This window comes from Amphiura filiformis, chromosome 9 (assembly GCF_039555335.1).
Source record: "Amphiura filiformis chromosome 9, Afil_fr2py, whole genome shotgun sequence".
NCBI classification, from domain to species: domain Eukaryota; kingdom Metazoa; phylum Echinodermata; class Ophiuroidea; order Amphilepidida; family Amphiuridae; genus Amphiura; species Amphiura filiformis.
This window is the reverse complement of record NC_092636.1, coordinates 56853178-56870239: the sequence shown is the minus strand read 5'-3', so window position 1 is coordinate 56870239 and position 17062 is coordinate 56853178. Positions and strand designations below refer to the sequence as shown.

Genomic DNA, 17062 nt, shown 5'->3' with positions numbered 1-17062 from the left:
ACTGGCAGATTCTAAAATTAGAATTGTTCAGTATTGAAGTGTCATTATAATCACAGTTATAATTATGCCATTATGATATGTTGCATTCAATAATATAAGCCTCACGTGGGCCTATACTTTACTTTTACTGTCACAAATATAATTATATAGCCTAAACTTTTTCATAACCATTTTATACTAGTATTTTGATGTAGGCCTACTAAATATCAGTATAATTTCGAGTTCCACTGAATGCGTTCATCATGATTAATAACATTTTTATTTATCAAAAATCGACTGTGGCATAGTCTAATGATACTACAGAAGTAATTGACAGACCCATCTTTACTTTTGCTGGCAGCCCCTCTTTCCGGGCACACACCAGCTATTGGGCACTAATGATAACAGGGGGCTTTGGAACCCATAACAGGTGCATGCCAAGGGTTTGGCTTTGGTGGCTCAAGTCTCCCAACCCCCCAGTTTATGCCCAAAACATGAAACATGGGCCTATTTTGGGCATACATTGTAGTTAAACCACTCACATCCCCCCACCCAGGGGTTGATTTTTTCTTTGCATGCCTGCATTTGTACCCTCTTGCATTGACCTATTGCCCTGACTATTAAATGCACATCCAGTTGGGTGCAAAAAAAGTTGGAAAATATATGGACTGAAAAAAAAACACCCCTGACTTGTTAAATTGAAACTGTCAAGATTACAGTCAATTTGTTGAAAACAAAAAGTGAATGTCTAAAATGCACACAGTGCTGATTTACATCAATGTTGTCAAAGGATCTTGATGTTTGGGAGGTCTTCTCTGGCAAATTATGCCACTCATCATACTATGAAATTCTTTCGAACAGCAAAATATCTACATATGCCCACCAAAAATCTGAATTGGGGTCATATGTTAATCAGCACATGATCTGGGATATCATATTCTAGCTTGTATAATAGCTTGAAATACATGTGTTATGTAAATGAATGTCTATAAATGTACATACTGAAATGTGCATTACAAATTTATACATACATGTGCAGATGATGTAGTGGCAGTAGTGCATTTATTACAGCTTATTATCACATACACATTGTGTATTCTGATACTTGTATATTTGTAACCTTAGACCACAATGCTAAATAATGATTGTATAGAATCCAGATGGTTGCTTGTCCACATGACTTTCTATTACATCCTGTTGACTGCCTTAAAGGGACAACCACTGATTTAATCAAGAACAACAACATACTATTTGTAATATAATATGCATAAAAATTCAGATTTGGGCATTTTTTGGAACAGGCATTATTTGTCAATGAACAAACACATTACAAATTATGTAAGAGCTATGTAATAATTATTTTTTATCAAAAATTATTGGCAATTGGGGCCATGAGCCGGATTGAGCCCTATTTGCAAACTGTGACATCCTTCAAATAGCGAGCATAGCGAGATTGAAGGGGCACAAGTCCTAGTGAGGGGGCACAAGCCCTATTTGCAAACCGCAACGTCCCTTGAATAGCGAGCGAAACGAGGAGCGAGTGCATGCCTGGGGGGTTCACTCCCATTCTGACCTGTACACCATCCGCGATAATAAAAATGCGTAAAAAGGGTAGTTTTTCGTGGGTAGGCACGATATGTGCGTATCTTGTTTAGGGTATCAAAAACACGGAAAATTAGAAAAAAGGGTAGCAAAATTGCAATTGCTATTACGCGGAAATGAAATTTAGGGTAGACATTTGATGCAAGGAATAAAGTCCCTGTTAAGGATGTGAAAACAGGCACGTGTTACCTGTTTAGGGTATCGTTTTATCCAAGGGTTAAATCCTTGTTTAGGGTACTTTTCAAAAGTTGATTATTGCGGATGGTATACAGGCCACAATGGGAGTGACCCCCTCCCGGGAGCGCATGTTACCAAGAGTGTGTGGGGTTCCCAATCGCTTTCTCCCTATGGGTAATACCAAAGTTCCAACATGAAACTGCATCAACAACTACATCATCGGTGAACATTCAAAAAGAATTGTATGCATGTAACACCCTTGTAAAGATATAACAGATTGTGAAGGTCACTGCATCTCAATCAGAGAAAGGACGGAGTATAGTACATTGCAATCCGATAGTAGCAATAAGACTTGTTCAGACGATTGTAATTCATCAGTAACTGCTTTCAAAAGTAAATTTCACACAGTGCCCAAGACTGAAGATACACTCATAAGTAGCTACTTGGAAGCTTACTTGTAATGATTTCTACATGCAAGATATCTTGCTTGTAATATGCTACTTCCGACCTGCCGTTGCAAGCAAGCAGGAGGGCCTGTGTGAACAAGACTTACAGAGTAACTTGCAATAAGCAAGTCCTGTATAGACACACACTCATATGTAGCATAATTGAATTGCTAGGTCATAAGTAAGTTACTTTCAAAAGTAGGCTACCATCTAAACACATTACATATGTTTGGTTTCTAATCATGTTATACTATTGCATAAGACTTGATCACTAACATACTCATGTGTTTTAAATCAAGCCAGTTGGTACTTTTGTCATATCCTTTGCGATGTTAAACATTCCTAATTGCATTCTTATTGTTTGTTTCTTTCAGATTGTGGTGTCTGTGCACTTTGTGCTCACAGTCTTGTAAGTATATTAATCAAGCAATAGTTTTAACATTTTAAGCCAAAAATTTCTTTTTCAATGAATCTGGTTATTTTTTGGCATATCTGTAATGTTTGTTAAAACAGGGACAATCTAACCAATGGGCGAATAACACAAAGTTTTAAAAACAGACATTTTGAAAAGACAAAACCTTTCTTTTTCAAGGGATAAAAATAGAGACCAGCTCTCAGTATATAGCTACAATCTTGGGGAAAAAAAGTACTTGGAACACTTGGTACACTTTGTCAAAATTCTGTTTGTGAAATTTCATAAAAGACCTAAACATTTTATGTCTTTTGGGGAAACTTTAAGTATATCTTTAATACGAAAGGTTAAAATTTTCAATTGATGGTCAGCTTTTCATCCCAGCAAAATATACTTTAAAGCACATATCATTCAATTTTTAATAATTTGTCATAAAATTTGTATTATATCACAAATTAAAAAAAAATCTAAATTATTTGATATCAGGACATTCCTTGTTTGTGTTCAGAATGTAATTTGGTGTGTCTGATGTGCATGTGACTAATTCCTTGTGGAATTACTGACATTTATACAGCATGAAATTGGCAGTCTACAGTGTTTTTATTAATGATATCATGATCATGTAATATATGGATGTCAAATGAAAGACACTAGTTTTCTCAGTACCATTGAAGTTCCAACTCGGTGTATTTCCGAAGGTGTCATCAAAAAACTGTCTAATTAGTCTCAAACATGGTATAGTATACCACGGTCGAGACCAATTTGAGAGTTTCTTGATGATTTCTTCAGAAGTATATTCATTTGGAACGCCTGAATTTCAATATGTTAATGAGAAAATATGAGCTTTCACCTGATACCAAAATGTGCATTTTGATGGGGTAAAGTGGGCGATGAAGCTATGAAGCTGTCAATCAGGTTCCTACCTTTAACTGGTTTGTTGTGTGAAATTGGCTTGACTTGGTTCCGTTGGCCCTTCTGCTTCCCAGTCATCCTCCTCCACAAGTATTCAGCATCCTGCAGCAGCATCCCTATATTGTGTTGTACTTGATCTCTCCATCTGGTAGGCAGTCACCTTGGGGGACTAGGGACAGTGAAGGCTTGGAGAGGGAGACGAGACAGTGGTTAGGCATACTGATATCATGGCCAAACCATTTCAACTGTCATTTTAGGCTGTTAATGTGGTATGCCATTTGACATTTACCTCTACTGTAGTTATGAAATGATGATTTCTAATAATTAAAGATATAATTGCTCAAACATTTCAACAACATGTTCTTTTTCTTTTCCATCATGTCTTTCTGATACAGTGCATACATGCACCCTTTTCTACAACCAGTATACTGTTATATGAACACAATCATCTTATTGACAGGACTATGGGCTATAGCAACTCCAGATTCCAAAGATAGTGTACTAATGGTAAGATACTTAATTACATAAAATAATGCCACCCATATGTCATATTGTTACACGTATCCAAATGATTATTCTTCGTCCATGCTGGTCCGGTTTTGCCCCTTCCAAATGTATCATGGGATCTACTTGAAATTACCAGACTTGTACTTCATATCATATTGAAAAGTCTGCTATTTTCAAAAATGACCCAATGGTGAGTGTGAAGGAGGCAGGCATTCCAAAAACGGGTATATCAATAGAGAACAATCATTTTGATACAGTCTATATAACATAATCATTCTAATGACAGGACTATGGGCTACACACACAATTACAGAAGGAGAAACGACCGCCATTTTGATACAGGCATGGAGCAAAAATTAGGGGTATTCGGTTTCCCTCGGAATGCACTCAAGGCAGTCGTTGTCATGCAAACGCGACATGGATGATGGGTGCATTTGAGAGATGCACTTGATGCAACCTGCATGTGAGTACCAAGATGCTTCTGATAAGACGCAGGATTGTTTTCATTCGACCCCGCGCACCATCGTCAAGGACCCGAATACCTCTCAATTTTCTCCCCATAGTTGATGGCGCGATTGTATGTGGTGGTATAGGGAGTCCTGGTTCTCCTTTTCTAATTCTGTGCGGCTACAGTAACTCCAGATTCAAAGGTTAGTGTACTAATGGTACGATACTCAATTACATGAAAATATGGCACCCATATGTCATATTGTTATGTGATATGAACACAATTCTGAATGTGGCTGTGCTTTCTATTTCTGCCCTATGTACAGGCATGGGGACAGAATCTTACAACCTACATTTGAAATCAGTGCACCTCCAACCTGTTTGATATATGCAATGTTTAACATGCTGTTCCAGTGTTTGATATATCGCAATAATTTTTGCTGGCGATAAACCATAATAAAGAAATAGCGGTGATACCCATGCTTTGTTGTTGCTGGGTACACACCTGAAATGAACACCAGCCTAGCAAATTATGTTGATTATGGTAAATTGCTGTCACCTTTGAGGAGAGTGTACGTCCACAATGTTCACAATGCATAAAAAGCATAAAGCACATACATGTACTACACTTTGGAGGTGCCTTCTTAACCTTGAAGAAGTATGCTCTTGTTAAAGGTTTACAACAAAATACTTTAGTGTGTGTGTTGCTATTTACCCTCTATTTTTCTGTAAATGGCAACACTGAATTTCATGAATATTCCAAGGCACAACTTGCTCTCCAAATGAAGATCATTCTCCCATACTCTGCAGGGATTTGGAATGACTTACCACAAGTTACTAGCACATGTGCCTTCAAACTAGGATTTACAAAGCTTTAGTGAGAGGTTAATAAAAATCTTGGTGCCAACTCATCGACATTACCTTTTAGATAACTGTAGTTAATGCCTAGTTTAGCTTTCTAAAAAATCTGATGCAAGTTCTTTTCTGTGTGTTTGTTTCAGTTTGTGGTCTTCCACGCTGTAAGCATTCTTATGGATATAATTTTGCTTGGAGTTTACTATGATGATGGCAAAAAAGGTGTAGGTAAGTATTATTGGGGATGAAAAGTCATGAAGCAAAAGTTACATTGGACAACAACAAAAAAGTTGTATTGCTCTTTTTCATCTGTCCCAAAAATTGGAAAAGCTAGAGCAATTTTTTTCTTTTTTTCCATATTTTTGGTATAAAATTTGCAGCATGTTTGTACTTTTGTAATTCGTACTGCAGAAGTCTTGTATATTCCCAAAACAATCCTGAAAAAACATAAAAATCATGGTTTATCGTCATATTTATGGGGAACTTGCATTTTCTAATATCAGTGTGGTAAAATATTCAACAGCAACCAAATTTTTGAGCTTTAAGAGGGCAATGCAAATTAGCTTGTTGATTGGTCCACAATGTGTTGCATTATATATTTGAGTTAGGGTGAAGTTTAGGTTTTGGATTTAAAGTTGGGATTAGGGTAGGGTTTTAAGGGTAAATAAGATTAGGGTGAACATTGTGTGCATGGCAATGGCATACTGTTATTTGGAATTTGGTTGTGTTGTCATGGGGGAAAGGGTAACTGATCTTAATGTAAATAAAAACATACCAATTATACAGACCACAAAACAAATAAGGTACCAGTTAGTTTTTACCCTTGTATAATATATTCTAAACAAAAACATATACGTCATTATTAGAACCAGCAGATTGGCTGCATCTTTTAGCTCGGATTTAAGACCTCATTTGTTAACATTGTTCAGTAAATAAAGATGCGATGATTGAATATCCCAAGGAAAATGCAAATTCAGAAGTTGCAATTTGTTCCATCGCATGCCCTATTGATTTGTCAAACAAGAGAACTGTGCTTCCATGAGTAGAACATGAAAGTGTAACATTTGATTTTGTTATTTTCTCTGGTTTTAGATCATCATTTCTTTAATTCTCAACCAATTTCAACAAGTGAAGTCTTAAATCAGAGCTAAAGGGTACATTTACTGGCTGCATGTTTTAATTTTGACATATTTGTCTTTGGTTAGGATATACAGGGGTGAACATAACTGGTACCTTAATTGTTTCACAGTCTGTACATATTGTTAATCCATGGTTGTTTCTGATTGAATTACAGGCTGTCCAGATAGTGATTACTGCGGTAGGTTCCGCTTCAGTGCAGCGTATCCTTTGTTTGTGAATACTTGTATATAAGTGGAGTTTGTTGTGGGTAAAGCCTTTTAGTAAAACTATAGAGCGATCATGTCACTGTCATACATCTATATTATTTGAAACCCTGTCCCTGGCTTGATAAATACCAATTATTATTATCTATTCAGTTAACTTATGGTATGGGTTTTTTAAGATATTTGAAAAACCAACATGATTTATTTCACCATGAAGGTATGGTCAGTCTTGCAAATATGGGCTAACTTTCCAATTAGGTCATCCAATATGCCATGCATTAGTAGGACTACAACTGTCAGTATATAATCTCATCTGGGTTTTTTTTTCAAAGTATGGCTTTAATTAACACCTGCCATTTTCTCTCAGACATAGCCTGGCCAGTGCAGGTGGACCGTGGCTCAAATAGTGGCACCGGCTCAAACAGACCATATCATGTGTAATGATAATAGTTGCAATGTAAAGTATAAAATATTCAGTATAAAAAGAACCAATTTAAGCAGCAAACGTTGCATGATAAATGGAACCTAAATGAATGTTGTATGTTGTAGAAATCAAAAAGATTTGTTTGCATTGATACTGAAAATCCTAAGAATAAAGGAGGCTGTGGTTAATTAATGTAGAGTTGTGAAATTGTTTTCAGTACAATTCAAATGCCATTTCAGAACTATAGTAATCACAGAGTAGTAGCAATTAGGTAGTAACTCAAGTCTGTTTACAATTCTGTTAATTTTCCTTGACTAGCTGTGAACAGTATGGCAATTATTAACCTGTTGTTGAAGCCAGTTACTTTAGTTGTTTTAGGTCTGGAATTCCGCAAACGAGGAGGAGAATACAGCATGCCAGGGTTCCCGGGGATGCCACCCGCAACACAAGGATATGAAAATATTGACCATTCCATCCCCACCAACCAACAGGTGGAATCAGCGCAGTCACCATCATCACTGGATAGACCATACATTCCACAGTAACTATGATGACTGCAATCAATTATGCAAATTATGGGGTAATCAGGTTCACTTACATGGGCTACTGGCGGTTTTGTGAGCAGCAATTAATATTTAGTTTCATCTATAAAAGTAGTGATTTTTTGGGGCAATTTTCTTTTACATTTTAAAGATGTACAAATTTTCATATATGGAACAACTTATTAAAAACTTGTGCTCTGGCACTTAAACACCAAAGAAGTGTTTGCTTTTCACTACTATGTAATTTTGTAGAGAGGAAATGAGGTTATACTCTTTCCAGCTTAATGTCAGAAATCACTCAAAATTGGTTGGTCTAGATGGTGTCATCAAACTTGCTACACAAAGAAATGACTGCTAGCTATGGGCACACATTACCAAAGCATTGCTAATGATGTGAAGTTACTTGATGCACGTCTCACATAAAGCTGGGCATAGTATAACTTCTTTATGATTGATTGATAAGGTAGACGTTGATACCTTAAGTTATGAAGCACAAACCACATAGGGAAAGTTGTGTATTACTGTATATAATACAAGAATTAATTCAAGTTGTGAAAACAAGTGAACAGTTTTGCAGAAAGTTGAGAGTCAATCATAATTTTGTTAACCTGTCACTCCTGAATCATGATAGAGTCAAGTTAGATTCAACACAGGTCTGTAGTTACATTCATATAATTGTCTCTGTTTGCAATTTATGAGTTCAAGTCTGGAAAACTGCCGGTTCTGGTCTTTAACCCAGATTGCATTCAAGAGACCAAAGGAGAATGCAGTTATGGATGTGCATGAGCATTCCTTGCCAAAATGAACACAACTGATTTGAGAAGAGTTAACAAAGTTTTATGATTGTGGTATTTTCTGCAAACTTGTCTGTTTTACTGAGGATTCAATGTTGTAATCCTTGATAACAGAGTTCACTGTATGCTGGTAAAATAAAAGGTTTTGGTGGGGCAGCTTAGGAAATTTACAGTATTTGTGGGTCATATATACAAGGTAGAGTGTCGACTTGCTAGGATATATGGTTATATGATGACGTGAAACTGAAGCAATGAAAACAGGATTATTTTGATAAAAGACTTCATGGCTCAGGTGGCCATGTATATTATAAATAAAAGCATATTGATATTTGCCAAAATAAGATAAAATTTACATTTTTATAATGATATTGCATTGTTTCAACCAAATTCAGCTCTGCTGATAAACTATTTTTTACCCTAATTTTGTCCTAATTAAGTTTGCTGCTAAATATTATGATTGGTTTCACTTTATGTGGTATGGAAATTTATTTCATTAATGAAATTTATATATTAAAAATAATTTCTTTAAAGAGGCATTAATAAATACTTAAAAAGTATTTATTAATTTGATGAAATGGTCATATGCTTCAATATAAGCTTTAAGAAGGTGCTTACTTTTCATTGTCAAGTTTTGAATTTTTTTCAGTCATTTCAGACCGCATATTTTACATTTCACTGTTTCTTTTGTCATATGCTAGCAGAAGGTCAGAGGTCAACAAGATGGCTTCCATACGACTGAAATCATCAACAGCTTAAATATCTTATGCCTAAAAATGTTAATGCAGTTGCATCTGATGTTTGAAGCAGCTTGAAACAGAAAGATCCACAGTGATGTCTGTAGAAGTACCAAATTCATTGTATGACTAGTTATTTTGTGGTACATAATTCTTGTTATCGGACATACCAGGTTATGTATACAGTTCCTTGTGCTATCTTGCATTAAGGTTTATGGAGTAGTATGACATGTGTAGGGCATTTCTATTTATTTCGAAGTCAAATCTTCACACATTACTTTTGTTGTAACTCAATTTATTATTAACCTTACCGCTTACCGTTTCAAGCGAACTCAGTCTATGGTCAATACAAGGTGGTGGTGAAGTAATATAGTAGAGAGGTTTTAAGAAACAAAATATTTTCAATAATAAAATAATATATAAGGCCACACCCTGTGTAGGTACAGCCACAATGAAAGTTATAACCACCCAGAAGTCTTATCACCTGCATATGATAAAGCAACTCTATGTAAAAATCCAATTGTGGTAAAAAGGGTAAAAATTGAGTAACTGTTACATCCAGTGTCAATTTGTATGGTGCAGTTTGATTACATGTCATCAGTGGTGATGTTGTCAGATGACAACTGTAGAAATATGAATGCAGTAAATTACATATCAACCTGACTTTCTTGTGACTGATATATTATAGCAACTCAATTTTATTTCGCCAAGATGCTCACTTTGCGATGACTTGGTTTATTGATCTTAAAATCAACAAACTGCAAGTTATCCTAACTGCAGTGTAGACGGTGCTGTATCAATATTATACTATTTTGCTGTACAAAATCTTATATTTTGAAGTAAAGTTGGTGAACCTATCTTTTACAGCGTATGTTTTGAAAATGATTTTAAGTCATTCCTTCTCTTGTCACCACTAATTACTCATTTGCGCAACATTTGCATGTGATTATTTTGCTTTTCACATGGCTTTGTGTTAGGTTTAGTCGTGTACAGAGGATGAATTGCAATTATCCCAAAAGGCAATGTGGTTCTGCACCTTATCTCTCAGCATTGAGCAAATATTGGTTTGTGTGGAAGAAACTTGAATTCTTTTGCAACATCATGTGGATTTTTATGCATAAATTATGTATAGGTACAATGTGACTTTCATATAACTCCATGAGAGCACTTTCAGCATGACCATTTTCATGTACCATTTAATAAGTGAGTGAGTGCTGCTGCATGGCTTCATATGGGTCAATTTTGCCAACTATATTGCATGCAGGGGAGTATTCAATTCATCCTCTAGTTGTCTATTAATTACTGAAATAGCAGTAGTCAACTACAGCAAAAAACATCTTTTGTTTTAAGGGTTTATGGTTTTAGGGTTTGTGTTTTATCTTATTAAATACTGTACTGATGTAGTGACTTCAAGTGCTTGCAATGGTGGCTTCATATACAGATGTACAATAATAGTTGTTTTGCATATCATGTAGCCCCATCTGAACACTGCTCTCACCTCATCAGTAACTACAGGTCATGCTACAATCCTTTCACACTTAACAAGTCATCTGTGTGTGCACTTTGAGTGAATTTGTAATGCTGCCCTCTATGGCTTCTGAGGGTCATGATGTAGCCCATCAGTTAACAGATATGTTGTATAAACCGTCAAGCCAGTGAAATAATGTGAAAGAATTGTAGTGAGACCTGTGATATTAACGGGCAATGTCCTCACGTGTGTTGCTTGAATCATATCAAAAGGCCAATATTGCCTACGTAGCAACCCGATTTCTGGCCTAGCCACCTAAACCTTTACCAAATGTCTGAATACAGATTAAATCACAAATTTTAGGTGGCTAGACCTAGATTGAGGTTACTGTATTGCATACGTTCGCTCACACAAGATTCTGTAAACAGCAATTTGTACTTCTTATAGTTGACAAATCAGCAGGCATATTAATGAGGAAATTGACTATGTTCTTTATTTTCTTGCCCTTTAGATCAGAAAAAATGTATTATTAAAACTATATTTAGATATTAGTAGTGTACATAACCAGTGTAAAGAATCTTGAAGATTGTGCTATTCCAGTTGGAATCCATACCCCCTGTGGAAGACATGACCTTAATCTTCACACTCGGACTATGTCTGTAATGTGTGGGAGATTAAGGTCATGTTTTCCATACAGAATGTATGGCTTTCAAATGGAATAGCACATTGACACATAAATATGTAAATTAGATATTACCAATAAGAAATAATTTTATGATGTTAACCCATGCAGTACTGATGATGTATAAATGTGTTGAAATATGAATATTCAGGAAATAAACAATGGTTGTAGGCTTCCATGTTTCGTGAGCCTTGTGAAAATGTCAATTTTTGTGGTAGGATATTAGGGTTAAATGTAAAGAGAAATATGTCTGTATAATTTGTAATTTGAATATTATGAATGGGAAGGGAAGCATTGCAGAGAAAATTGAGCAGCTCATTATATAATAAGACAGATATATATAGAAAGTATATGGTGGACACAGTAAATAGTAGGTTATTTTTGCATATTTGTCATGATTTTTACTCTGAAAAGACATTTTCCCAGTCTTGATGTTGCAGGTTCCTCAAGTTCAAAACACAATATTTGTGCAGGGTTCCATGTTTTCACTTGAATTTCCTGCTACAGGGTGAAAATAGACATTTTGTGAAAATTCCTGCTATGCAGTGTGTAAAAAGTGCTTGGTGTTGATTGATGAACGTAGATGTTATTGTTCATATTATAGAGAAAATTTGAAACATAGGAAGCGAAACTAAAGTTTAAAAGATATGTTAATAATTTAGTGATATTTGGTTTTTTCACTGATGGTGGTACACTAATGAAAACTGCAAGTATTTTGTAGTAACAAAAGTAAAGATTTGTGACATAATGGGTGACTTTATTGGATATAATACTTGGATCTAATGTATAAGCACTGACTACACAGTCAATTCTAAAGCTCTGAACAAATTGAGAAAATAGATAATGGAAACAGGGCTAGAATTTGACACTTACATTGATTTGTCTGTTGGCAATTGAGACATTGATATTTTCAATTGTCAAAGCTGTGTCTTAAAATTAAAAAAAACTGGACATGCTACAACTTGATTGCCACATGTTTTTATAAACATGAGTTTGATGTGAATGGTCAGTTATTGACAGACTTCAATGTTGTGATAAATTAGTTTTCATGGTGCATTGAGTCAGATTTTGTCACTTGTTATTGATGATGTTTGGTCACTTTACATGTACTAGTAGTACTAGAGAAACAATGGGCAGTTCTGGTTGCAATCTGGAAGACATCACCTTGGTCTTCCTTGCAGGTGGCAAATTTCAAATGGGGTTACTTGAATGGGTGACTCCATTTGAAATCTACACCTTGTGTGTGGGAGATTAAGGTTATGTCTTCCATAGGGGTGTATGGATTTCAACTGGAATAACCCAATTGTTTTTTGTATTTTGTAGTGGAAATACTCTAAACATGTGAAGCAATAAAACAATGTTATTATACATATGAATTATGTATTTATGATTGTATTAGAGATATATTGGACAATGTGAATCATGATTAAGATAGAATTAGTTACCGAGTAAGGTTATTGATCAATCATATAGAAAATAAAGTCAAATTATATCAAATCCCTTAACCCTTTGAACACACACCACAATTTCCAAATTTTCTTTACATATTCAAACATTTTGGAATTGTAAATTTTCATGACCATATTTGGAATCAGCATGAAAAAATGCATCAAAATGGCCACCATTTAAAGCATTTTTTATGTGCCAGTCATTAAAGGCTTACTGGACAGGATATCCCATGAGATAAAAGCATCATTGTAAAATGTACTTGGAAGTATAATAGTATGATCAGTATAGGTGAGCCTTATAACATCGCAGATTAATATCAATATAGCTTATTTTGAGAATTGTTTTGTGATATCTTACCAGAGGTATCAAGACTTTGAATTCTCTATGTTGTCTGCTTTCTTATACACTCGATATATAGAATAAGGTCAATTATATCACTCATACATAAATTCTAGACAGTTCATTGGTTGATTACCATTTATCATTTTTACTATCACCCTCTCCGTGTGATAGTCTTTCCCATCATGTGCTCTGCCGTGAGTGCGCCTGCGCCAAGTCAGTGCGCTGACTCGTCGACTTCGCCGATTTAGTTATGGGGTGGACTCCAAAATGTGAAGTATATCACGGCAAAACATCGTGTTATGTTGATGAAAAAATATATTTCCTACCTTAAATAGTATTTTAGTAATAGAATTTATGCATGAGTGATATAAAACAAATATTAACTGTCTCAAATTAGTGTAATGGTGAAATATAATCACTGGTGAAAGATGTATTGTTCCATTCCACTCGCCGTCCGGCTCGTGGCATGGAACCATTCATCTTTCACGCCGTGATTATATTTCACCATCACACTCATAGACAGTTAATATTTGTATACTATATCACTTTTAAAATGGGTCTACTAGTTAGTGTAGTATAAAGAGCCATACAAAGTATTTGGTACTGATCGATGTATATTTGAAATGTGTCCATGAAGTCATGAATATAGAATTGAACTTCACATTTCCATAGCCTATAATGATTCTGACTATGCATATCAAATACACCTGCTGAATGCACTAGAATCTGATAGAGACCATTAATACTAGTCTTGTATTATCTTGGCTGTCCATCTACTCATTTCTAATGGGCTCGACATTGCTTAACCTACTGTATGCAGTAATTAGTTGATGGATGGGAACAAGAACTTGACCATAATTAAAACTTAGGTACATATCATGTTGGCTTCTTCTGATATTAGAAGCCATTTATTAACTCTGTTGTTACATGATCAATTTTTCTTAAAAAACAGGGTATTATGTGGCACTTTGAATAGATTTATAATACTGCCCTCTATGGCTGAGGGTATTGATGTTGATCATCAGTTCTGGTTATGTCGCCCTCTATAAGTTGAAAATACATTGAGGGAAACATCCACCACTGTGGAGTAGTTCAAATTTTGAATGATATTTGGGGTTAGAGAGTACACTATGAATAAAATATCAACATTATTTAGTGTCATTATTCATTGATTAGAGTCCATATTTGTTGATATTGTCAACCTTTTTTTTTCACTCCATGGTAATTAACATACATAATTGAATTGTTATTTCGTACATAATGGTGCAGTCCCAAGTATATCAGGGTATATTAGTACCTAAATTAAAATATAATGACCATCTCGTAATTTTGTCAAAACAGTTTTCTATAATCACAACAATTTAAACCTGAAATTTATTTCATTCATGCATATTTAACCTGGGTGACACTTCCAATGTTCTGGCATAGAACAGGCTCTGACTCAGTTCTTCTGATTGAAATACCCTTGAATAGTATGTGGAGGGCGCATGGATGCAATGCAAAGCAGCCACCAAGCCTGCAAGGGCAAGGGAATGCTATTGGTTATTGCCAGGGGTGGTTCTGTTGTTCACATAAGGTGCCCAAATATACTATGTAAGATAATAGTTTTCCCAGTTCATAATGACTAACCCTTAAATTTGAGTTCAATTTTAGTCCTATTCCTATTCATGTATAGACTATTGAGTAATAGGGTAAAATAAACGTTTTTGTCTTGTAGTACTTATTTAACAGTGCATATGTAACATGTTATAATATTGTGCAATCTATGTGATTAGTGTAGGTGAAAATAAAAGGAGATAAAAACAGACAATAATTAGTATAATGAGCCATCTATTTTGTGTTCTCTCTCATGAATCCCTCAGTCAAGGTATAGATGAACATGTCAACTTGCTGAAGTGATGCTTTGGAAATAAGACAGGCACTTATTGCCAATGAAAATCACTGTGGGCCCGCCATCAAACCACCATATGGGCCCATTTTTTTACCAAAATCAGCAACACAAACTTCTGTTAAATCAAATAATTTGATGCATCTCCTCATTGAATGGCTTTCAAGGTAGAGGGATTTGACGAAAATTGGCAAAAATGCGCGTTTACAAATCTAAAATGTCACGGAGCTAGGCCAGCACCACACGGGGCAAGATAACCGTACGCATGCTTCTTACCTGTTGACGTATAGAGTCAGTTGTCAGGGGCCAAAAAATAACAAAGTCCTGATGGGCACCATTTTGGCACTGATTTACTATGACAACTGCATGGGCGAACATACTAACCCTGTGATTCTACTCCTAAACATAAAGCTAGTATTATTCTGATCCTAACCTAAACCATATCCCTAACACTAACCCTAGTCTCTGCCCCAGCGCTAATACTAACCCTAATCCTATAACCTAAAATGCCCTCACCACAAACACTTGGCTTCGGACCAAAGTTCGGACTAACAGATTCCCAGCAAACACAAAAAGGCCCCATGTCACAGGGGAAGTTGCCCAAAGTGGTCAAAAATTGTCAAAATAGTATAAAGTTACTCAAAGTTTCACACAAACTTGCTTAAAACTTCTCGAAATCGCGGCAAGTTTCACAAACTGGTTTTAAAGTTTCTCAAAATCGCGTAAGGTTTGACAAAATTGCTGAAAAGATGCTCAACAGTTTTCAAAATTACTCAAAATTGCTTCACTTTCCGCGCAAGCTATGTAAAGTGGGCGCGGATTTAATAAAAGTTTCCAAAACTTTCCAATGCAGCTCAATCAGGTCATGACCCGGGGTCATAACAGTCTTGCTGCTAGGGCCTATTCTGTAGGCGCTACATGCAGACGAATATGCATTTGCATGCTACTTTCTACTGAAGATAGCAGCTGACAGCTCATGTGAAATCTGAAAAAATAGCTAATAATGTGAATGCTGCTTTCTACTGAAGATAGCCATCACACATTATATGAATGCTGCTACTGAAAATAGGGGCCTAGGTCGCATTATTTGAATGCTATACTATTAATAGAGAGCTTGCGAAATGACGTTACTTCAACTTTAACTTTAACGTCTAGAGGATTATAGAGGATTATGTATTCAAAACCACGTCTAGAGGATTATGTATTCAAAACCAAGATGGTTTTGAATACATAATCCTCTATAATCCTCTAGACGTTAAAGTTAAAGTTAAAGTAACGTCATTTCGCAAGCTCTCTATTATCTATACTTAGGGCTTACTATTTTGTACGACCTAGTAACTTAAGGGAAGGGGTATGAACGTTTGGACAGTATTTATTGTGGGATATTAGAGCACATCAGACATATCGAATTGCATTCTGAATACGAAGAATGTCCTGATGATATCAAATAATTTTGATTTTTTGAAATTCGCAATGTAATACACATTTTATGGCAAATCATTTTTTTAATTTATTTTTGCCCTCAAATCTGGGAAAACTTACTGGGTGAGCATAGGCCTAAATTACAAAATGTCAAGATTTTGCGAAGAAATTGGTGTTGATGTAAAAAAGTGGACTTTATGCCCTATTAATGTACTTTATTCTTTAATGGCTCTTTTTATCATATCAAGAAAAAAGACCTTTTGTGAGTTTTCACAAACATGGATCTTTCGCAGACAGCAGGCAGCGACAAAATTAAACTTTAGGAGGGACAAGCATTGCAAGACTAAAGCCGACGAACAATTTTAAATTTCAGAATATTTTAGCCCCAAACGACTGTGGTTTGGTATTGACTGACCAAGTTGACGCGCGCAAATCGTGTAATTTTATCCTGTTTCGACCCAAAGACATAGTTCAGTTTTTGGTGCTAAATAAGGAAGATGACCGTAACAAATATTATTGCTTTATTTTTTATGTCTATTATGATTACGATAGAAAAATTTAGGAGAGACGTTAACATTTATGATGTATTTAGTAATGCCTAATTACTGTGATCGTGTGATTTATGTCAGTGTCACGG

At 35.5% G+C, this 17062-nt stretch overlaps 1 protein-coding gene across 1 annotated transcript in view; it reads left to right on the top strand.

Annotated features, from left to right (window-relative positions):
* Positions 1-13031, top strand: part of LOC140161214 (type-1 angiotensin II receptor-associated protein-like) — a 51919-nt gene extending 38888 nt beyond the window's left edge. The window contains exons 2-6 of the mRNA XM_072184666.1: positions 2579-2613; positions 3924-4035; positions 5484-5565; positions 6632-6677; positions 7433-13031. Coding sequence (XP_072040767.1) covers positions 2579-2613; positions 3924-4035; positions 5484-5565; positions 6632-6677; positions 7433-7649 — 492 coding nt within the window. The 3' untranslated portion in view covers positions 7650-13031. The remainder of the gene's footprint in view (positions 1-2578; positions 2614-3923; positions 4036-5483; positions 5566-6631; positions 6678-7432) is intronic.
* The last annotated feature ends 4031 nt before the right edge of the window (positions 13032-17062 follow it).